General features: G+C 46.5%; 1 protein-coding gene across 1 annotated transcript in view; it reads right to left on the bottom strand.

The window, feature by feature from the left end:
• PBDC1 (polysaccharide biosynthesis domain containing 1) overlaps nucleotides 1–25,377 on the bottom strand; it is an 83,634-nt gene that overhangs the window by 32,520 nt on the left and 25,737 nt on the right. The window contains exon 5 of the mRNA XM_069213987.1: nucleotides 6,612–6,723. Coding sequence (XP_069070088.1) covers nucleotides 6,612–6,723 — 112 coding nt within the window. The remainder of the gene's footprint in view (nucleotides 1–6,611; nucleotides 6,724–25,377) is intronic.

Raw genomic sequence — 25,377 nt, 5'->3', positions numbered from 1 at the left:
GAAACTGCCCTGATCACTGCCACTGATATCAGAACCCTTCTCGACCAGGGGGAGGGACAACAGTTCTGATTCTCCTTGACCTCAGCAGCATTTGACACCATATCCCACCACATCCTTATCAAGAGGTTTCATCACATCAGAAACCATGGAGACGCCCTCAAATGTATTGCATCCTTCTTAACCAGAAGAACCAAAAGAATCTACCTACCACCTTTCTCCTCGGAACCCAAGATCATCATCTGCGGCGCCCGTCAGCCATACACTGCACAACATCTACTTGACCCCCTTGGCCAACTTCAGCAGAACCCACGCAATAAATATATTCTACACAGAAGACCCCCAGCTAATCCTCTCACCACCACAAAGGCCAACCTTCACAGGTGCAGGACGGGCATCGCCGACTGGATAAATAACTTCCTAAAACTCAACAAAGGCAAAACAGAAAAACTGATTGTAAGGAAATGCCTCCTTGGCATGGTTACCCCCTGGCTTTTTGACCTTTGCTGATGCCAAGTTATGATTTGAAAGTGTGCTGAGGCCTGCTAATCAGGCCCCAGCACCAGTGTTCTTTCCCTAACCTGTACCTTTGTCTCCACAATTGGCACACCCTGGCATCCAGGTAAGTCCCTTGTAACTGGTACCCCTGGTACCAAGAGCCCTGATGGCAGGGAAGGTCTCTAAGGGCTGCAGCATGTCTTATGCCACCCTGGGGTCCCCTCACTCAGCACAGACACACTGCTTGCCAGCTTGTGTGTGCTGGTGGGGAGAAAATGACCAAGTCGACATGGCACTCCCCTCAGAGTGCCATGCCAACCTCACACTGCCTATGGCATAGGTAAGTCACCCCTCTAGCAGGCCTTACAGCCCTAAGGCAGGGTGCACTATACCACAGACGAGGGCATAGGTGCATGGGCACTATGCCCCTACAGTGTCTAAGCAAAACCTTAGACATTGTAAGTGCAGGGTAGCCACAAGAGTATATGGTCTGGGAGTCTGTCATACACGAACTCCACAGCACCATAATGGCTACACTGAAAACTGGGAAGTTTGGTATCAAACTTCTCAGCACAATAAATGCACACGGATGCCAGTGTATTGTAAAATACACCCAGAGGGGATCTTAGAGGTGCCCCCTGAAAACATACCCGACTTCCAGTGTGGGCTGACTAGTTTTTGCCAGCCTGCCACACACCAGACATGTTGCTGGCCACATGGGGAGAGTGCCTTTGTCACTCCGTGGCCAGTAACAAAGCCTGTACTGGGTGGAGGTGCTTCTCACCTCCCCCTGCATGAACTGTAACACCTGGCTGTGAGCCTCAAAGGCTCACCCCCTTTGTTACAGCGCCACAGGGCATCCCAGCTAGTGGAGATGCCCGCCCCTCCGGCCACAGCCCCCACTTTTGGCGGCAAGGCCGGAGGAGATAATGAGAAACAAGGAGGAGTCACTGGCCAGTCAGGACAACCCCTAAGGTGTCCTGAGCTGAGATGACTGACTTTTAGAAATTCTCCATCTTGCAGATGGAGGATTCCCCCAATAGGATTACGGATGTGCCCCCCTCCCCACCGGGAAGAGGCACAAAGAGGGTGTAGCCACCCTCAGGGCTAGTAGCCATTGGCTGCTAACCTCCCAGACCTAAACACACCCCTAAATTGAGTATTTAGGGGCCCACAGAACCTAGGAAGATAGATTCCTGCAACCTGAAGGCGAAGAAGGACTGCTGGCCTGAAGCCCTGCAGAGAAGACGGAGACACCAACTGCTTTGGCCCCAGCCCTACCGGCCTGTCTCCCCATTTCAAGAAAAACTGCAACAGCGACGCGTCCCCCAGGGTCCAGCGACCTCTGAAGCCTCAGAGGACTACCCTGCAACTAAAAGGACCAAGAAACTCCAGAGGACAGCGGCCCTGTTCCAAAGAAACTGCAACTTTGCAACAAAGAGGCAACTTTTAAAGACCACGCGTTTCCCACCGGAAGCGTGAGACTTTCCACTCTGCACCCGACGCCCCCAGCTCGACCTGCGGAAAACTAACTCTACAGGGAGGACTCCCCAGCGACTGCGAGCCCGTGAGTAGCCAAAGTTGACCCCCCTGAGCCCCTACAGCGACACCTGCAGAGGGAATCCAGAGTCTCCTCCTGACCGCGACTGTCTGTTTCAAAGAACCCGATGCCTGGGAAATCCACTGCACCCGCAGCCCCCAGGACCGGAAGGATCGGACTTCCAGGGCAGGAGCGACCCCCAGGTGGCCCTCTTCCTAGCCCAGGTGGTGGCTACCCACAAAAGCCCCCCCCTTTGCCTACATCACTGAAGAGACCCCTGGGTCTCCCATTGAAACCTATTGCAAACCCAACGCCTGTTTGCACTCTGCACCCGGCCGCCCCTGTGCTGCTGAGGGTGCACTTTCTGTGCTGACTTGTGTCCCCCCCCGGTGCCCTACAAAACTCCCCTGGTCTGCCCTCCGAAGTCACGGGTACTTAGCTGCTGGCAGACTGGAACCGGGGCACCCCTATTTCCATTGAAGCCTATGTGTTTTGGGCACCACTTTGACCTCTACACCTGACCGGCCCTGAGCTGCTGGTGTGGTAACTTTGGGGTTGCCTTGAACCCCCAACGGTGGGCTACCTTGGACCCAACTTTGAACCCTGTTAGTGCTTTACTTACCTGTGAACCTAACAAATACTTACCTCCCCCAGGAACTGTTGATTTTTGCAGTGTCCAATTTTAAAATAGCTTATTGCCATTTTTGTCAGAACTGTACATGCTATTGTAATGATTCAAAGTTCCTAAGATACCTGAGTGAAATACCTTTCATTTAAAGTATTGTTCGTAAAGCTTGAACATGTGGTTCTTAAAATAAACTAAGAAAATATATTTTTCTATATAAAAACCTATTGGCCTGGAATTGTCTTTGAGTGTGTGTTCCTCATTTATTGCCTGTGTGTGTACAACAAATGCTTAACACTACCCTCTGATAAGCCTACTGCTCGACCACACTACCACAAAATAGAGCATTAGAATTATCTTTTTTTGCCACTATCTTACCTCGAAGGGGAACCCTTGGACTCTGTGCATGCTATTTCTTACTTTGAATTAGTACATACAGAGCAAACTTCCTACACTGATCTTTGGAAACAACACTTTCCTGCTATACAACTCCTGGTGGCCTATCGCACTAGGACCAGCACCCACTCCGACAGACTACGCTCACAACCTTAGCATCATCCTGGACAGCAAGCTCACCATGAAAACCCAGATCAACGCAGTCTCTTCCACCTGCTTCCTCACCCTTCACATGCTCCATAAGCTCTTCCAAAGGCTCCCTCTCAACACCATATGAACCGTCACTCAAGCCCTAGTCACCAGTCAGCTGGACTACGGCAACACACTCTACACAGTAATCACCATGTATCTCCTGAAGAGACTAGAGACCATACAGAACTCCGCAGCTAGACTCATCCTAAACCTCCCCAAAACAGACCCACACCACCACAAAAATTACCAGTGGCTCCCCATTCAGAAGTGATGGCAATTTTAGATGTTGATTTACACCTACAAGTCCCTTCACAATCAAGACTAGCATACATCAACCACTGCCTGAACTTACACCGCCCTCCAGATACCTGCTCTTCTCTTCCCTCTCTCACACAATCCCTGCATCCACTGAACCAACAATAAAGGAAGTTCCTTCTCCTACCTAGCCTCAAAACCCTAGAGCAACCACCCCTTCACCTACAGACCTCATCCTCTCTTCTGGAATTCAGGAAAGAACTCAAGACCTTGGTGTTCTACTGAACCTTTTACCAGCTACTTTCACAGCGCCTTGATACCCTCGCTGGTCATTAGCCATGCTCTGTAAATCTGGTGTGATTGATTGAGATCAATCTAGCAAACCATGTGTGAAGCCTAGAAAAGAAAGGTGAGTCCAATGGTGAAGCAGGGGACCAAAATGTGATATGTATAAGTGTAAACATTCAAAATAATAGAGATGAGCAAAACAAAGACAGCATTAATTCATATAAATGTACATTCAATCAATATCACTGGTGCAGAGCAGATCTCGACTCTGGTGTGAGATGCCTTTTGCAATGCCGCATGGTGAGCCCACTGCATGGCCTCTTAGCTTCACAGGTATTTTGATGAAGTTGGCAGCCTCTTTGGGGGGTTAGCGGTGTTTTACCTGTGTATTTTCAGTCTCTCAGGGTGTAACAATGCATACGTCATCTTCAAAGCTTAAAGTTTACCTCAGGCAGAAACATCTTACCTCTTGCACAACAGCCATGAAGTCTGCAAAGGGCATAGTTGTGATACTTTGGTTTACCCCGCATCTCTCTGGCCAGTCTGAGTATTGTGTGACGGGCATAGATATCTGGTTAGCATAGGCCTGTGGCAGCACCAGTTGGAGGTTTGGATGCCAAGGAACTATGTGCCTGCTCTACCACTAAGCCAAAATTGTAACCTACCAAAGAGAACTTTCAGCAAGTTTGACAAATGTTCAGTTTTTCCCTGTGTTTGCAGATTCTGACAGATCAAAGATCCTTATATTATTTTCTAAGAATGAGATTCAAGGTCTTCATTTTCTGCTTCTAACACAGCCAGATGTATAGGTAGAAGATGTAGCAGTTTTACTTTTTATTGAAAAGATACAATGGTCTGCTTGATCAAACCTCGAGTCCTGCTTGTCCATCCTCTCTCTCAGATGGTCCACTCTAGTACTGAGGGAAGCTATTGTGGCACAGGTTGCTTTTAGGCTGCCTTTCATTTCAAGGAGGATCACCTTCCTATCCAAGTTCACTTCTTTTGGATCTAGTGAGTACTTGGCAAAGTCTGCAACCTCAGCAGAATCACCAAGGAGCTTTCCGTTTTCTTCCAAGATCAATTTAGCTCAGCCTGTTTGCACTCACATTTCCCATATGTCAGACAAGTTACAAACATGTGGAGCCTCGACACTGAGATGCAGAGTAGCTGAGAATTGCAGCAGCAGGTGTTGCATCTGAGGGGTAATCCAGCAAGGGACACCAAAGCACCAGAGCATTCACCCAGCATAAGTGGTAATCTCAGTTATCACCCCCCAAATTGACAACTGTGGAGATTTCCAAAAAAAATATGGAAATGTAGTTAGTCACATATAGCAGTTAAGGTGCCATGTCGAAGTCTCAATTTCTCAGGAAGCACTGTGCGTCGGGTGCGTTTGGAGAGGTTGAAAGGCGCCGCAGAAAAGCCCATAGACCTATAGTTATTGCAGCTAAGTCAAAGAGATCACCACCACATATAGCAGAGTCCCTAGGCCCATCCAGATGAGAAATCGCAGGGCAACCACCACGTCTCGCTCCCCTAAATTGCCACTGGGAAAACTGCAACAACCTGGCAACCAGTGGTGCAGCATCTTCAGTCCTCCTGTGCACAGTGGGGCCCAGGTAGTTCCACCTGGCCACTGCTGGCAGGCAGCAACTTGGTGACTGTGCCATGCTGTGAGCATACCCCCAGGTTTACTGCCCAGGCTCCAGTGTATGCCAAAGGTGAATCTCAAGAGTCAGGGACTCTTTAAGGCCTCAGGTCGATGGCTGTATGAAACTGGGTACTTTGCAGGTTGCCAACAATGTAAATGGCTGCAGCAATGAGTAGGATTATGCAAGATGGTCAACCACTGGAATGGAGCTTCACGCTCAGGCAGCCATCTTGGTCAGCAGGCAAGTCCTACCCTTCTAACAGCTCAATTAAAAAGTTCACCAACACCATTTTTATATTTAGTCTGGGTCTAAAAACAGAACCCAGCAGCAATAATCTTCAGTGCAAATGTGAGTAAGGTGTACGATTCCTTAATTATTTTCCCACGACTTAAACCAAGATTCCTAAGTTGGTGTATAAGAAAATCACATTTTCTGTGGAGATGTGGTAGTACCCATATAGTCCCATGAATGTTTATATATCCCATTCTTTATGGCTGTACTCCACAGCAGTTTCCCATATTTCTTGGTATGTTTTATTGGTCTATGCTGCTAATCCCTAACACCTTGTTATTTTTCTCTAGCTTTCATTTCTTAAAATGCCAAATTAATCTTTTTGGGTCATGAGCCTGCTATTCTATTCATTGTTTTTGCATATTTTAAAAGCATTCCCATGATGGTGTGACAAATGCTGTTCCATGTAAAAACAAACAGTTCTCTGGCATGAGCAGCAAATTAGATCCTCAAATGAGTAATCCTTCCTGACAGAGTCAAGAAGATAAAAGCAGACAACTTGTTTTTTTTTAGTTGGAGGACCCAAGGCTGATCTCATATGGGCTTGGTCTTGTCTAAGGTGGAATGATTAGCAAAACAAATAAAATGGACTGAATTGCACCTCTGAATAATTACCAGAGGGTGGAATTAATTCAAGCCATCCTCTCATCACTTTCATGTTTTTCCCAATACCTTGAAACCAAGCGCAAAGTCTTTCTGGGGAAAAGGCAACAAAACTTGTTAAATACAATGTGCCCAGCTTTCATTTTCTCAGACGTTTTGCTACGGTACCCACATTCTTGTTATGCAAAGTAAACCCCTTAAATAGCCAAACCAGTATCTCTCCAAGTGCCATCTAATTGTCAATCGAAGAAATATCATGTGGATGCTGACTTACAAAATATAGTGTTCTCTTCCGTGTAATCCTTTTTGCAGTCGAGTCGCAAAAGTGTGCCATAGTTAAAATCTTCCACTATTCCATCAAACTGCATGCAGAATGGCCGCCAGATCTACAAAAAAAAATTAAAAAAATACAGTAAGAAAATCTAACAGTACTATATGTCACCTTTCCAGCAACTGCTTTGCTGGGTTATTTTTATGCTACAGACCTCTGCCAACTTTACCACCATCAAGAGGAAAGCAAGTGAAAACCTTGACAGCTGCAGATCCATTTAGAAGCAAACCATTAAGCACTGCTGCACAGTCATGGACACAAATATAATCTCTTTTTTAGTTCCCTTCGTTAAGTAAATACACACAGTCACCTGCCATCTCTACTTCTTATACGCAACCTACAATTACTACCCACAAACACCCTAACATTTGTATGAAAATACCTACAAAATTAGTGCCTCTCATTAGGCATTCTCAAGACATTTACAAATCCAGTCTCTTCAACTTGATACATTTAAATTCCCAGGTCGTTTGGCTATTACCAATCTAAGGACAATATTGCATGCCTCAAAATCATGCTTGCAGTTTCACACAACATATTTAAAACAAATACACTGCTTGCTTTTATCTGGGTCACTACATGCTTAAGAGCAGCAACAAGCTTACAGTGACCTGTTTGGAGCACCCCTCAAAACGTCATGCAAGACATACAAATTTATCATCATCATGAAATCTTTGTTCAGACAAATGACGACCATAAAAAAAATAAAACAATTTCTCCCCCAATACATAACTTCCAAACAAGCATAATTACAATTCATAGCCATTTACAGTAGCAGCAAAACTTATCACAACACTGTATGCCTGCGAGCCCCAAAACTATAGGGAGCCCACTTCAATAAAAACCCTCTTAAAAATGGGTAGCAGTTTACCTATCCTCAAGTAAATTGCAAATAACCATTTATGCCCCCATCCTACCCATCCATGGACTTCCTACTTCTTACAGCCACACAAAGTAAAGAGCTGACGCTTAGACATATTCCCTTGACACATAGCATTTGTAAATGGAAACGTGCTTCTCTACATTAACAATACCCCATTTTAAGTGGCTTAAGAAAGATTCTAAACTGCATGCTACAAAAAAAAACTAACAAAAAAAAAAACCATAAAATGTAACCGAGGTGGGTAGAGTCTCCAAACAGACTGCTTTTGCCCTTAAAGGACATTAGCTTCCACACTGTATGCTCTAAAATGAAACAAGAGGGACAGCTTCCATTTCGTGAGTGATAGGCACATATATAATGCTTGTCCACAAGTTTCAAAAGATCTGAAATAATTTAAGACAGACAATTTACTTAATTCTAATACCAGCCTATTCGCAGTATAGTGCTAAAAAAAAGCTGAGCTTCACTGTCAGCTTATCGCTTCTACAAATGGACACTGGGGCCGTTAAATTCTCCAGTCCCAATGAACAAAAAGATCTGAATAACTAATTAATCCAGGGAATGGAATGGCCCTTGTCTAAGCTAAGGCTATCCATTATTACATCCCTGCACAAAAATGCTGCCCTGTTTTGCCAAACTCTAACCCGTAACAGTAAAGAATCCAAACTGCGCCTGTCTGTAAGGTATTTTAAATTTAGTTCTGAATGCATAATAAAACTTGAACTCTATGGGAGGGACTTGAAGCAGCCTACAGCAAATACGGTATCCCTAACTTTGAAGGGAGCGAGTATTACAGAAACCCCAAACTGAAGCCCCATAAGTAGCAGAGAAGATGCACTGAACATTATAAATGTTTATAAGAGGGAGAATCAAACCTTTCACCCCTCCTCTAGGTAAACTGCATCAGCCACTTTACTAAGTTTTAAACTAGCTTGACACACTTGAAGCTGCCAATAACCCTTAGAATTAAAAATAATTCTTAAATAGCTAAAGTAATTGACATTGCACAAAAACTCACCCTTAATTTTAAGCCTGGTGATCAAATCAATTAATCAATCAGGACTTGTAGAGCGCGGCTAATCACCAATACGGTCTCAAGGGGCTGAATGAAGGCATGCTGCTTAGTGAAAGAGCCAGGTTTTGTGGTCCTTCCTGAAATTCTTCAGTGATGCGTTCTGCCTGAGCTTGAGTGGAAGTGTGTTCCATGTCCGGGCTGCTAGGTAGGAGAAGGATCTTCCTTCTGCTCTACTTTTCCGGATTTTGGGGACGGCTGCAAGGGCGAGCTGGGAGGAAGGTAGACGTCAGTTGGGTACGTAGAAGATGAGGTGGTGGTTGAGGTATGCTGGTCCTATGTTGTGCAGTACCTTGAAAGGGTGGATCAGGAGTTTGTATGTGATGCGCTTGTTAACTGGGAGCCATTATAGGTCTCTGAGGTGGGAGGAGATTCTGATGTGTTGGGGTGTGAGAAGAAGCCTCTTTTTGCCTGGTGAACCCCCACTTTTTGCCTGATGTTGATGTGTCCTATAAGTTGGTAGTGCCCAGGGCCCCTGCTAACCAGGTTCCCTGGGCCAAAGCTCTTTCCCTAAATCTGTTGAGATACTTGGCACAATTGGATACACTCTTACGTATCACTGTAAGACCCTAGTAAATGGATACCCCAGTACCCAGGACACGGGATGGTATGAGTAGGCCCCTGAGGACAGCAGCTCTGGCTGTGCCACCCTCTAGGGCCCTGGTGCAGGTTGAGTGTACTGGGGCAAACCTAAAAAGACAAATTCAATATGGCACACTGTGTGTCCTGTCCATCCTACACTTTATATGATACGGATATGTCACCACTCTGGTAAGCCTTACAGCCCTAAGCCCGGGTGCACCATACTATATGTAAGGGTATAGTTGCATGAGCAATATGCCCCCACTGTGTTCTTGCCAAACCTGGGACACAGTGAGTGAACAGAGCAGCCATTTTAAGTATATGTACTGGACACTGGTCCAACACTAGTTCCACTGTCACATGACGGCCACTCTGTACCCTGGGTTGTTTGGTATCAAACAACTCAGAATATTAAATCCAAACTGGTACCAGCATTGGATTTAACCCCAAAAGTACCCAGGGGTCACCTTATAGGTCCCCACTCCAAAAGCTAACCTAACTGGCATAGTTGCTGACTGGTTCCATCCAGCCTGCCACTTCCATATGGCCAATATACAAACCTGGGGGAGAGCCATGGCTCTCTGGTTTGTAAAACAATTCCCTTCCTGGGTGAAGGAGCTAACATCCCCTTCCTCAGGAATGTGCACTCTCCTGGCGGTGAGCTTCAAAGGGCTACAGCCCTTGAAACTAGGAGCAGATGGCTTCCCCGTATCACTTAAGTTCTCATTATCCTAATGAGACTACTGGATTTGGGCGGCAGAATCACTTATATTGCGGGGACTGAGTCTGATCCCACACAAGGTGACACCTGTCGGCCTAATCCGGGTTTTGTTCCAGCTAACTAGCAGTGCCTCATCTCCACCCAAGCTAGCCGGAAAGCAAGGGGAGTATCCTATCACCCTCACCTGCTTAGGATACCAATACAACAATGCACAAAAAAGCTTTAGCAGGAGAGGAACAAATCAAAAAATTATTCCACTAAACCAATAATCACTCTTGGTTCGGAGGGATACATCTATTATCCTTATTTATTATATTTATAAATGTCTACACACATCTCAAGGTCAGAGGAAGACATACTATCTATAAACAAATGTCACTACAGTGGAACTATATACACATTTACAAAAATTCACAAACATATAAAATACATAAAACATATGGTGTACAAACATATTATATATGCCCTACTCCAACAATTTATAGAATAGTCACAACATAAAATACACTAAACAAAGTGATCAACAAATATATGGTGACCAGGGGTCTTGCACCCAGCTGTATGCTGCCTTAATTTTCTTTATACAAGGAAGCAAAAAGTGCTATATAACTTTTTTTTACAATGAATTAATTGTTTGCTCAGACTCCTTGGACCCATTAAGAATATGTCGACGCGTTTCGGCCTCACAACTTAAGGCCTCATCAGGACTGTTGGAGAACACTGGCAACACTCTTTCCTCACAAATATGGGGCGTACACGAGTTAGAATACTCAGTTTTCAGATGCTATCACCATATGTTTTATGTATCCCTCCGAACCAAGAGTGATTATTGGTTTCGGGGAATAATTTTTTGATTTGTCCCTCTCCTGCTAAAGCTTTTTTGTGCATCATCTCCACCCAAGAGCAAGGATGATTGGGCATCCAGGCGCATGACACAAATGACACCTCAGGGAAATCGTAGTCACTCAGATCTCATCCATTTCTCTCAGTTACATTAATCTCACGTATGCAAGGACAATCAGAGGCAGAATAGAGTTCAATAAGGTTTTATTGAAGTAGCTGCATCTTAGAAAATAAGGCATGTATTGCAATAACTAGGACAATGAGGCACAATAAGATTAAAAGTGTGACAAGGAGAGTAAAACAAAAATAACGCTACCATGTTGTCACTACGGTTTTTAAGGATAGTTCCTACCTTGGCTATGTAAGATCTTAGCATGTTAAGCTCTAATTCTGCCCTTCAGGTTCCCCTGGGAAGACATCATCCCTCATACCCGAGCAAGAGGCCTGTAGTCTACATAAGCAGCTGCAGCAAAGTAATCGGTAATCAGCATACAGTCGCGGTCATCTGGCTGGAATCTCCCTCTAACGTACATGGGTCAAAGCAGTGTTTTTATAATAAAACAACTGATGTTCCAAGAAAGGATCCCCACATAAGAGTGTGTATGTTTCTGTGAATATTGGAGACAAAGCGTAACACTTTTGCCGGCAACCTAGCTTACTACAGCCTTGGGAAAAACACAGAGTGAAAGAAATGTCTTGTTTAAGAACATAGTGCTGACCTCGACGAAGAACAGCTGGATAGAGAAAATAAAACAAGACTGCAAATGTGGCTATTGTGAAAATAATAAAAACAAATCTGAATAAAATATATCTAGGTTCAAGTGCACAGCGACAGGCCTAGCATGCTCAAATATCGAGTATAAAACTATAGCTAAAATGGCTACACAACACCCTTTTGTCAACCCCCACTTTTGGTGGAAGCAAAGGCAGGAAACCACACAAATGATAGGAGGAGGGGGTCTCACTGAGCATGCATTACCCCTAGGGGCTTGCAGGTGAAGTGGGAATGCCCCCCAACAACTTTGGTGGCACAGCGCCCTCCCATGGCCATGTTATGCTAGTACCCCAGGTACTGGTCAGTGCACGTCGGATAACCCCCAAAACAGTTCCCCCAGAACTGCAACTGGACTAGGAGGAATCCCCAGTCAAGGGACTTCAGTGACACCCCGGGATCTCCCACCAGAGTGCCCACGACGTCCTGCAAGGCCCGAAGAAGACTTACCTCCAGCTCCAAAGGGAGCTTTTGCGCACAGCATTCAAGACCTTCAAATCGCCCTGCATCTGGCTGCCCTGAGCCCTGCATCACAGGATCTGCTGTGTACCTCAGGGACCCCCACCCTTGCGACCTCAACAGCCCAAGAGGACTCCCAGGCACCATCTTTAAATCTACAAACCAGCTCCTTTTCCAAGTGGCCCTCGTAGGTAAATGGCACTAGTTGCAGTTACCCTCCCCCACTTTTTGCCTGATATTGATGCTGACTTGACTGAGAGTGTGCTGGGACCCTGCTAACCATGCCCCAGCACCAGTGTTCTTTCACTAAAAATGTACCATTGTTTCCACAATTGGCACACCCCTGGCACACAGATAAGCCCCTTGTAAAAGGTACCAGTGGTAGCAAGGGCCCTGCAGCCAGGGAAGGTCCCTACGGGCTGCAGCATGTGTTGTGCCACCCTAAGGTGCCCCTCACCTAACACATGCACACAGCCATTGCAGATTGCGTTTGTTGGGGAGGAGAAAAAGGTAAAGTCGACATGGCATCCCCCTCAGGGTGCCATGCTCACAAAATACTGCCTATGGCATAGGTAAGTCACTCCTCTAGCAGGCCTTAGAGCCCTAAGGCAGGGTGCACTATACCACAGGTGAGGGCACTGCAGCATGAGCAATATGCCCCTACAGTGTCTAAGTCCAGTCTTAGACATTGTAAGTACAGTGTGGCCCTATTAAGTATATGGTCTAGCAGTTTGTCAAAACAAACTCCACAGTTCCATAATAGCTACACTGAATATTGGGAAGTTTGGTATCAAACTTCTCAGAATAATAAATCCACACTGATTGCAGTGTTGGATTTATTTTTAAACAAAATGCACACAGAGGGCATCGTAGACATGCCCCCTGTATTTTACACAATCCTTCAATGCAGGACTGACTGGTCTGTGCAGCCTGCCACTGTGAGGCAAGTTTCTTACCCCATGGGGTATGAGCCTTTTTGCTCTCTGAGGCCAGATACCAAGCCTGCACTGGGTGGAGGTGCATCACACCTCCCCCCCCTGCAGGAACGATAACACCTAGCAGTGAGCCTCAAAGGCTCAGGCTTCATGTTACAATGCCCCAGGGCACTCCAGCTAGCGAAGATGCCCAGCCCCCGGACAAAGCCCCCCCTTTTGGCAGCAAAGCCAGAGGGAGAATTAGAGAAAACAAGAAGGCGTCACCACCTCAGCCAGGACCACCCCTAAGGTGTCCAGAGCTGAAGTGACACCCTCCTTGCAGAATCCTCCATCTTGGTTTGGAGGATCAGAGCCAATAGGGATAGGAATGTGCTCCCCTCCCCAAAGGAAGTGAGCACAAGGAGGGTGTAGCCACCCTCGGGTACAGTAGCCATTGGCTACTGCCCTCGGACTCCTATAAAGCCCCTAAATGTTGTATTTAAGGGCTCCCTGAACCAAGCTATTCAGATTCCTGACGACCTCACAAGAAGGACTGCTTAGCTGAAACCCCAGCAGAGAAGGAAAGGAGACCACAACTGACTTGGTCCCCAGCCCTACCGGCCTGTCTCAAGCTTCAAAAAACCTGCAAAAGAAAAGTGATGAGTCCTGCAGGTCCAGCGACCTCTGAAAAACCTCCAGAGGACTGCCTGCATCCCAGAGGATCAAGAACTCCCATAGACAGAGGCTCTGTTCAAAGAGGGGCAGAAGAAGAAACCTCTTCTGGACTCCCACCTCACTCCAGAAGCTTGAGTCCTAACCACTCTGAATCAGACACCCTGAGTCCAGGTGGCCTAACTGACCAGAGAGGACCCCCCAGGCGACTGTGACCAAGAGCCCACCCTGGGTTGACATCTCCACAACGACACCTGCAGAGGGAATCCCAAGGACCCCTCAGACCGTGACTGCCCTGGACGAAGATAACAGCCGCAGGACGACCCAATGCACCCGCAGCCCGAGGCCTTGGAGAAATCGACAACCGGTGCAGCAATGATCAACAGGTGGCCCTCTTCCCTGTCTGACCAGTGGTGTGCCCGAGACTGCCCGAGACACCCCCACCCGCCCCCCAGACCTCACCTGCAGTGCCTGAGGGGACCCCGGGGGTCACTCAGTTTCATTGGAAACCCGACGCCACGTTTGCACCCGGCACCTGGCCGCCCCAGTGCCGCTCATGGTGTGGGAATGTTGAATTGGTGCCCCACCAGTGCTCCTCTAATCCCCACTCTCCCCCCCCCCCCCCCCCCGGGTCTGCCCTCCAAGCCATGGGGACTTACCAGCTGGCAGACCGAATTCCGAGTACTCCCTGTCTCCATAGGGGCCCATGTTAAAATTGCTAAATTTTGACATCTGCACCCGGCCGGCCCAGTGTTGCTGGTGGTGGGTGTTTGGGGTTGACTTGAACCCTCAACGGTGGACCACCTGTAACCCAGAGATTGGAACTGTGAGTCGTTTACTTACCTCTAAAACCGTACTTTATTTTCTTCCCCCAGGAACTGTTGTGAAAATGCACAGTGTCCACTTTCAAAAGAGATATTTTCTGTTTTCTTAAAAACTGTTTACTTGACTAAAGTGAAACACAGTTACACTGATGTCTATGCTAAGTACTTACCTGCAACAGTATTTACTTCTGAACTGAGTCTTGTGGTTCTGGTAATAAAGTGACAAAAATATATTTTTCTATATAAAAACCTATTGGTCTGGATTTAAGTCATGGAGTGTGTGTTTCACTGATTGCTTGTGTGTGTCCAACAAATGCTTAACTCTACCCTCTGATAAGCCTAACTGCTCGACCACACTACTACAAGTAGAGCATTCGTATTATCTATTATTGCCTCGGTCAAGCCTCTTGGGGAACCCCTGGACTCTGTGCAAACTATATCTCATTTTGATATAGTATATGCAGAGCCAGCTTCCTACAGTCCCTCCAGGTGGGCCTGTGCCAAGAGACTTACCAACGCTGCTCCCGCCGGGAGCCACCAGAGGCTCTCCAGCTGGCACAGTGTGCCCACCGACTACTCTGGCTTCCCTGCAAAAGAATAGACTGGTAACAACTGTACGATTTTTAATACATTTTTAAAAGTGACTGCCTATTGATTCCTATGGAGCGTAATTAAGCACAGAAAGACTAACTTTATTATAACTTTGAAAAGTCATAACTCAAAAAGTACTTAATGAATCTTAAAGATCTTGGTCTTAAAATTTATATAAAAGTCTGAAGTATTTATTTTAATAAATTCTGGTCTTGAGTTAATCATTGAGTGTGTGTGGTGCATGATTGGATTTGTGAGTACATCAAATACTTATCACATCTCCTTGATTAGCCTAACTGCTCGTCCAGCTAACAGAAAAATTGGAACATTTCACATTTTTACCTCTGGAAACCGAAGTGTGGTTGCCTGGCCCCCCCCCTGCACAGAGTGCCTAGCTTTGCACACTACATAGAGGGCGAGACTCCTACACAGGAGATGTACAGGATGAGTCTGGCTGCTGCATTCTGGACTCGTAGTCTTGATTGAAGTTTCTTGGTAATGCCAGCATATATTGCATTGCCATAGTCCAGTTTGCTGGTGATGAATGCCTGGGTGACCGCAACAAGCGATAATAGATCCCCTTTGAACCCCTTGTTTAGAGGAAAATGCGATCACATTGTCCCCTGAGCATTCAAACATACTCTGCTTGCTAGATCAACATGAAGGATGTGCAGAAAATTAACTACTGGTAAATCCTTCCCCAGATCTAATAATATCGTCCCCAGTTTGATTCACATGGTCAAAAGCTGTAGAACGATCCATGAAGGCCAGGTACAGTGAGCCATGTACAATCAACATATATTTTCCAATCAACAGACTCTGATTCGGACATTGCTCCACTGTACCCACCCCTGACCAAAAACCAACTGGAAAGGACAAAGAATATTATTTTCTTCAGCACAAAATGAAAGGCTATTAAACACCACCTGAGCTATAATATTAACAGCACTGTCAATTCGGGATATTGGTCTGTAACCTTTAGGTGAAGCACGGTCGCCCTTCTTAAATATGGGGACGACGGTAGACATGGCCCAAGAACGAGGAATCATAAGGTTGAATTAGTTAATAACAGTATTAGTAATTAGAGTGCCCCACAAATCCACTTTACATTTTATATGATCCACTGGGATCCCATCAGGCCCCGGTGCTTTCTTGTCTGAACATTGCTGTATAGCCGCCTGCACTTCACACAGTAAAGCAAAAAGGGGCCTGGAATTCCACAACTTGAGTTCTGAAGACCCACTCATATCTGGATCTTCCTCCATATGATAAATTGCACTGAAATGAGACCCAGTCTGACCCTAAGACATTTCTACGACTGGCTGATGAACATTGTGCATCAAACCAACGAGGACCTGCCATGCTGGGCCAGACGGGTTGGAGGATAAAATTTCTAACACCTTGCATCAAACAATCATAGCTCTCAAGCATTCCATCCCCCACTGGCACACCTGAAGCAGTTTAAAAATCGGTCTTGCAGACCCTTAAGGATAAGATCCAGAGGGACTCTAAGACACCGAATTAGCATTAGACCATCTGCAGTGTGTCTAATAACCCCAGCAGGCCGAACAAGGCAAATATGCCTATTTAACAGGAATGACTCCCTGACTAGAAGGGAGTTCCGGTCCCCCCACACTGTCTGAATTAGCTCTACCTTGAAAAACCAGGGCACAAAATTACAAGTTACAAATATAATCAATAACCGAGACCGACACTGGCTTCCCGTCACCAAGAGTATAACCTTCAGACTCCTCATCCACGTCCACACACTTCACATCATGGGCCCTTCCTACCTCAACGAGCGACTCACCTTCTACACTCCCACCCGCGCCAACCTTGCCCTCGCATCCATCGAACTGGACCTCCTGACCTTCAGGAAACGCCTCAAGACCTGGTTATTCGAGCAGTAGCAGTCCTTCTCCTCTCCTCTTCTCCCCCCCTCCCCCCTTTAGAGCCTTGAGACCCTAGCGGGTGAGTAGCACGCTTTACAAATGACTGATTGATTGAATCCTTCTGCCGACCTCTAAAGGACGGCCTGATCGGGTTATCTCCTCAAAACTGCAGATAAGGTCAAATCCATTGTAGTGATATAAGTTGCTAATTCTTCCCCCCACCATCTCTACCCGATCAAATTAACGCATAATTCAGGCTACTTATATTCATATTAGACTCCCCAAACTTAGCATAAAATTCTTTTTTTAAAACACACAAAAGGAGGCATGGCTGCGCTTTGACAACATCCGTGTAGGCTGTAAGGTGACCAAAAAAATTAAACAAAGCACTTAAATGAGTGCAAGATCTACTCACAAATTCATTTTTAGAAAAATTCACAATATAAAAAAGGAAAACCGTGACAATTTGCCCTGTATAAGCAAGGGTAGCAGGGCCAAACTCCCAGAGTCTATAACTGTAACATCAACCTACCTTCCGCTATCTGGGCATCCAGATTTATCATGAGATACAAGACCTCAGAGAGGGCAACTTGGGTCCAGCGATTCAGGCACTGCGGTCCAGTGTCGCCTTCTGGCGCTCCCTTTGCTTGCCGATTATGGCACGCATATCTCTTATTAAGATGGCTGTGCTGCCCAGACTGCTCTGTTATTTTACTAACTTACCTATTACCCTGCAGCCCTCTTGGTTTTGACCGTTGGACATGCTGCTTAGGGAACTGATTTGGGATAGTGGACAGCAGCGAGTGGCACTGGCCACTCTGACTGTCCCCGGACGATGGGGGGCTTGGAGTCCCCGACTTTATTTTCTAGCGGCCCGCGCAGTGGCTCAGTGGAGTGGGGCTTAGGGAGCTGACAGTAGATGGGGGAGATCTCAGTAGGGGCGGACTAGTAGATGGGCTGCTTCTGCCTACCACAGGAGGCACTAGGAAGGGAGTATTACTGACAACAGCCCTAGCCAACTGGCGGAGAGTCCTTAGAGGAACACACACTGGATATACCACTAGTGGGAATGCCCCATGGTGACCCCCTCTCTTGTTTTACAAAGCGACAACTACGCTGTTGGACGGCCACGGACTTGCATAAGCTAGGCGCACAATATAGTCAGGGAATGCTGATCCTGTTTGAGGATCTTGCGGACCAGACTGGTTTATCTTGCGGGCAGTTTCTGACATATGAGGCAATGGTGGGGACTATTCGGACCCTCACGAGAGGGATGGAGGGTGAACCTCCCACACACAAGGTCCTACAGACTATGCTGTCCATGGGGGGGGGGGGGGGGGGGGCTCATATTTGGTCTCATGGCTTTTTAGGGCACTACTGGCAATGGTGCATAATTCGATGGATGCTCTCCGGGCTAAGTGGGAGATGGACTTGGATAGACCCCTCACTGACAAAGAATGGAACAGAATTCTTGCATACGCTCCCTCGGTCTCCCAAAACACCCAACTAAAATATATACAATATAACTACACGCACAGGACTTACCTAACCCCATGTCGGCAGATGCTCATATATTTGGGGGTGGGGAAAATCAATGTGCTGCCCAAGGTTCCGATTACCAGGTGCGGGATTCAATCACATGACATGGGAATGTCCACAGCTGCAAGAATTTTGGAGAGGGGTCATACATAAAATGAACTATGCACTGCATAGACGACTAGAGACTACGATGGAGACATGCCTCCTGGGGTTATTTGCTAGGCCGCGCCCCAATAAAGTGGGCAACAGATTTGTTGATCTGGCCCTGGTGCTGGGTAAGCGATGATGATCGATGGCATGGAAACATGCTCAGGGTCCTAGCCTACAGACTTGGACACTAGATGTCACGAGATGGGGTAGGGTGGAGGAGAGAGCCCTGAACAGGGAAGAAAGCAAGGGGATGAGGAGTAGGCCATTGGCCCCACTGTGGACAGAGGTCATGGATGGCTGAGAAAACAGTGCTACAGGAGTAGACACAGACCTGGAAAGAGATACAGGAAGCACTATAATGAGTTTATAGGAGAGAGATATAGGGAGAGCGCTCTGGAGACGACTTCAGAATGCCCAGGGGAATGGCACATGAACAAGTGGTTACCTCCCCTGCACACCCACTTCATCGGTGAATTATCCTCACGCACGGACTTCAAGATAGTACATAAAAGAGGATTTACTTACCTAATATCGTCACACAGCCTGCTTGCATACATACGAGGACCACGGGCAGATTATTAGTTCTTAGTTTTTCTAGCTTTGTTATATTGTTGGGTTCATTTCTGGTTGGCTCTCTTTATAATTATTACAGCCAACTGAGTTGATTGGTAATCCTTAGATGGCATGAATACGTACGAATGGGGACGCAGGACAGTGGCCTTATGTGACATGATTACCTATATTCTTACTCCCCCTCCGCTCCAGGTCGCTAATAAGATTCGCTGAACAATTGAGTTCTACTTGTATCCTAACAGAGGAGTGATAACCTTAGCTACAAAACGAAAGTACCATGTAATGCAGAAAGTTCACAACCTCTGTAAAACTTAATTCTGTCACTTGTACAAATGCCAAGATGTACGTCATGAAAGGAACAAGGTGTTGTGTTATACCTGCTTTACCTTCAACTGAAATGCCAATAAAATAAAAGTTAACAACAACAAACAACAAACAACAACAAACTAACATCAACTTGCAGACTCAAATTAATCCAGATGGCAAGCCTTCCTTTAGCTGGGCTAAAATAACACACACAGTCCTAACAGCATATCGAGTCCGTAATCCAGGTTTCCCGTAGGGCCATGATTGATATGCCTAGAAATAAAAGCTTGCCAGTCCTCATTTTTGGCTTTTGCCTTCAACCCCTCAACATTCCAGCTAAGTATTGTAAAAGAATGAGCGTCACTAGAACCAGCCAGTCTACCCTTAACACCATTCTTAGGAACGGACACTTCCAAAAATGCGATGGAACCTACAGTAATACTGGGCTCAGACCGGCGTCAATCTATATCTGACAGTGCTTCAAATCTTACATGTTGGAGTAGCAGGGGAGAAGGCTATACTTAAGGATGGCCCTACAGGCCTATGGCTAGTTACGTTCTCGGAGGAGATAACAGGGGGGAGCAAAAGAGGCCCTGCCTGAGCCCTTGCCACAGGACCCAATCTAACAGACTGTTTTCTAGGGAGGAATAGATCTGTGGGAACAGAGGGCAAAAGATTTATAAAAATAGCCCAGGGGCGCCAGGGAGATCTTGCGTCTCCCTGAGGTATAAACACTTGGACTGAACAGATTATGCGCCAGAAATGGGAATCCAAAATTAACAATAACGTAATCCCCATTAATATCGCTAGGGTCGGGGCCTATCCACGCACATCTGCAGACCAGTAGAATGTCACTAGCATGGTGCGGAGGCAAGCCTCTAAAATGAACAAGCCAATCTAAGGTCTTATTAAAAAGCTCACTGTCAGGCTCACACATCGTTTGCCGAACGGGAAGTACTCCTGTCAAAATAACCACATAAGAGCTTGCAGCTGGGGGAAGATCAACAACTACCTTATCAGATACTGTTGGCATAGAATCCCTCCCAAAGCCTTCCCCTGCTAAGCTCCCGTGGGTTACAGCCTTCAATACCGACATTACATCCTGTACCAAGGCGGGCCGACAAGACTTTACTGCCAACTTGTCTCTGGGGACAGGGATATTCAGTTCACATTCTTGAACTTTGAGAGTTTCTATATGGGCCTATTACCACCCTCCCTCTGCTCGCTCCTCCTGTCGCCACTAGACTTATCCCTAGTTTCTGAATCGAAATGAGAGATGGTCCCCAGGGCAAAGGTTGCTAACTTTCCCTCTATAGAATTTAAGCGGGAAACCAAAGGTGAGATCTCTGCCTTCAGAAGGTTCATTAATCTCTCAAAATGCCCTGCCAATAAACTGCCAACACTGTCCTCTACCACCCTGACAAGTTCCTTCATAATTAATGGCACAATCGTGTGAGAAAGAGAAGCATCTACGTCCACAGTCAGCTGTTTGGAATCCTGAGGGGTTGCTCTTTTGTGGGTTCTTTCAACGATTACCACTTTTAACCCTCCTGAGGGGGACCGGGGATAAAGCGTGCCCAACTAAAGAGGGGCTTGTTACCTTTGGGCAAATAGACATATTGTGGGGGGGGGGGGGGGGGGGGAGGGGTAGATATAAAAGAAATAAAGCCACTGGAGAGATTAACTACTGGTAAATCCTTCCCCAGATCTAATAATATCGTCCCCAGTTTGATTCACATGGTCAAAAGCTGTAGAACGATCCATGAAGGCCAGGTACAGTGAGCCATGTACAATCAACATATATTTTCCAATCAACAGACTCTGATTCGGACATTGCTCCACTGTACCCACCCCTGACCAAAAACCAACTGGAAAGGACAAAGAATATTATTTTCTTCAGCACAAAATGAAAGGCTATTAAACACCACCTGAGCTATAATATTAACAGCACTGTCAATTCGGGATATTGGTCTGTAACCTTTAGGTGAAGCACGGTCGCCCTTCTTAAATATGGGGACGACGGTAGACATGGCCCAAGAACGAGGAATCATAAGGTTGAATTAGTTAATAACAGTATTAGTAATTAGAGTGCCCCACAAATCCACTTTACATTTTATATGATCCACTGGGATCCCATCAGGCCCCGGTGCTTTCTTGTCTGAACATTGCTGTATAGCCGCCTGCACTTCACACAGTAAAGCAAAAAGGGGCCTGGAATTCCACAACTTGAGTTCTGAAGACCCACTCATATCTGGATCTTCCTCCATATGATAAATTGCACTGAAATGAGACCCAGTCTGACCCTAAGACATTTCTACGACTGGCTGATGAACATTGTGCATCAAACCAACGAGGACCTGCCATGCTGGGCCAGACGGGTTGGAGGATAAAATTTCTAACACCTTGCATCAAACAATCATAGCTCTCAAGCATTCCATCCCCCACTGGCACACCTGAAGCAGTTTAAAAATCGGTCTTGCAGACCCTTAAGGATAAGATCCAGAGGGACTCTAAGACACCGAATTAGCATTAGACCATCTGCAGTGTGTCTAATAACCCCAGCAGGCCGAACAAGGCAAATATGCCTATTTAACAGGAATGACTCCCTGACTAGAAGGGAGTTCCGGTCCCCCCACACTGTCTGAATTAGCTCTACCTTGAAAAACCAGGGCACAAAATTACAAGTTACAAATATAATCAATAACCGAGACCGACACTGGCTTCCCGTCACCAAGAGTATAACCTTCAGACTCCTCATCCACGTCCACACACTTCACATCATGGGCCCTTCCTACCTCAACGAGCGACTCACCTTCTACACTCCCACCCGCGCCAACCTTGCCCTCGCATCCATCGAACTGGACCTCCTGACCTTCAGGAAACGCCTCAAGACCTGGTTATTCGAGCAGTAGCAGTCCTTCTCCTCTCCTCTTCTCCCCCCCTCCCCCCTTTAGAGCCTTGAGACCCTAGCGGGTGAGTAGCACGCTTTACAAATGACTGATTGATTGAATCCTTCTGCCGACCTCTAAAGGACGGCCTGATCGGGTTATCTCCTCAAAACTGCAGATAAGGTCAAATCCATTGTAGTGATATAAGTTGCTAATTCTTCCCCCCACCATCTCTACCCGATCAAATTAACGCATAATTCAGGCTACTTATATTCATATTAGACTCCCCAAACTTAGCATAAAATTCTTTTTTTAAAACACACAAAAGGAGGCATGGCTGCGCTTTGACAACATCCGTGTAGGCTGTAAGGTGACCAAAAAAATTAAACAAAGCACTTAAATGAGTGCAAGATCTACTCACAAATTCATTTTTAGAAAAATTCACAATATAAAAAAGGAAAACCGTGACAATTTGCCCTGTATAAGCAAGGGTAGCAGGGCCAAACTCCCAGAGTCTATAACTGTAACATCAACCTACCTTCCGCTATCTGGGCATCCAGATTTATCATGAGATACAAGACCTCAGAGAGGGCAACTTGGGTCCAGCGATTCAGGCACTGCGGTCCAGTGTCGCCTTCTGGCGCTCCCTTTGCTTGCCGATTATGGCACGCATATCTCTTATTAAGATGGCTGTGCTGCCCAGACTGCTCTGTTATTTTACTAACTTACCTATTACCCTGCAGCCCTCTTGGTTTTGACCGTTGGACATGCTGCTTAGGGAACTGATTTGGGATAGTGGACAGCAGCGAGTGGCACTGGCCACTCTGACTGTCCCCGGACGATGGGGGGCTTGGAGTCCCCGACTTTATTTTCTAGCGGCCCGCGCAGTGGCTCAGTGGAGTGGGGCTTAGGGAGCTGACAGTAGATGGGGGAGATCTCAGTAGGGGCGGACTAGTAGATGGGCTGCTTCTGCCTACCACAGGAGGCACTAGGAAGGGAGTATTACTGACAACAGCCCTAGCCAACTGGCGGAGAGTCCTTAGAGGAACACACACTGGATATACCACTAGTGGGAATGCCCCATGGTGACCCCCTCTCTTGTTTTACAAAGCGACAACTACGCTGTTGGACGGCCACGGACTTGCATAAGCTAGGCGCACAATATAGTCAGGGAATGCTGATCCTGTTTGAGGATCTTGCGGACCAGACTGGTTTATCTTGCGGGCAGTTTCTGACATATGAGGCAATGGTGGGGACTATTCGGACCCTCACGAGAGGGATGGAGGGTGAACCTCCCACACACAAGGTCCTACAGACTATGCTGTCCATGGGGGGGGGGGGGGGGGGGGGGGGGGCTCATATTTGGTCTCATGGCTTTTTAGGGCACTACTGGCAATGGTGCATAATTCGATGGATGCTCTCCGGGCTAAGTGGGAGATGGACTTGGATAGACCCCTCACTGACAAAGAATGGAACAGAATTCTTGCATACGCTCCCTCGGTCTCCCAAAACACCCAACTAAAATATATACAATATAACTACACGCACAGGACTTACCTAACCCCATGTCGGCAGATGCTCATATATTTGGGGGTGGGGAAAATCAATGTGCTGCCCAAGGTTCCGATTACCAGGTGCGGGATTCAATCACATGACATGGGAATGTCCACAGCTGCAAGAATTTTGGAGAGGGGTCATACATAAAATGAACTATGCACTGCATAGACGACTAGAGACTACGATGGAGACATGCCTCCTGGGGTTATTTGCTAGGCCGCGCCCCAATAAAGTGGGCAACAGATTTGTTGATCTGGCCCTGGTGCTGGGTAAGCGATGATGATCGATGGCATGGAAACATGCTCAGGGTCCTAGCCTACAGACTTGGACACTAGATGTCACGAGATGGGGTAGGGTGGAGGAGAGAGCCCTGAACAGGGAAGAAAGCAAGGGGATGAGGAGTAGGCCATTGGCCCCACTGTGGACAGAGGTCATGGATGGCTGAGAAAACAGTGCTACAGGAGTAGACACAGACCTGGAAAGAGATACAGGAAGCACTATAATGAGTTTATAGGAGAGAGATATAGGGAGAGCGCTCTGGAGACGACTTCAGAATGCCCAGGGGAATGGCACATGAACAAGTGGTTACCTCCCCTGCACACCCACTTCATCGGTGAATTATCCTCACGCACGGACTTCAAGATAGTACATAAAAGAGGATTTACTTACCTAATATCGTCACACAGCCTGCTTGCATACATACGAGGACCACGGGCAGATTATTAGTTCTTAGTTTTTCTAGCTTTGTTATATTGTTGGGTTCATTTCTGGTTGGCTCTCTTTATAATTATTACAGCCAACTGAGTTGATTGGTAATCCTTAGATGGCATGAATACGTACGAATGGGGACGCAGGACAGTGGCCTTATGTGACATGATTACCTATATTCTTACTCCCCCTCCGCTCCAGGTCGCTAATAAGATTCGCTGAACAATTGAGTTCTACTTGTATCCTAACAGAGGAGTGATAACCTTAGCTACAAAACGAAAGTACCATGTAATGCAGAAAGTTCACAACCTCTGTAAAACTTAATTCTGTCACTTGTACAAATGCCAAGATGTACGTCATGAAAGGAACAAGGTGTTGTGTTATACCTGCTTTACCTTCAACTGAAATGCCAATAAAATAAAAGTTAACAACAACAAACAACAAACAACAACAAACTAACATCAACTTGCAGACTCAAATTAATCCAGATGGCAAGCCTTCCTTTAGCTGGGCTAAAATAACACACACAGTCCTAACAGCATATCGAGTCCGTAATCCAGGTTTCCCGTAGGGCCATGATTGATATGCCTAGAAATAAAAGCTTGCCAGTCCTCATTTTTGGCTTTTGCCTTCAACCCCTCAACATTCCAGCTAAGTATTGTAAAAGAATGAGCGTCACTAGAACCAGCCAGTCTACCCTTAACACCATTCTTAGGAACGGACACTTCCAAAAATGCGATGGAACCTACAGTAATACTGGGCT

This window comes from Pleurodeles waltl, chromosome 11 (assembly GCF_031143425.1).
Source record: "Pleurodeles waltl isolate 20211129_DDA chromosome 11, aPleWal1.hap1.20221129, whole genome shotgun sequence".
Taxonomy (NCBI): Eukaryota; Metazoa; Chordata; class Amphibia; order Caudata; family Salamandridae; genus Pleurodeles; species Pleurodeles waltl.
The sequence above is the reverse complement of the archived record's forward strand: the minus strand, read 5'-3'. Positions and strand labels throughout refer to the sequence as shown.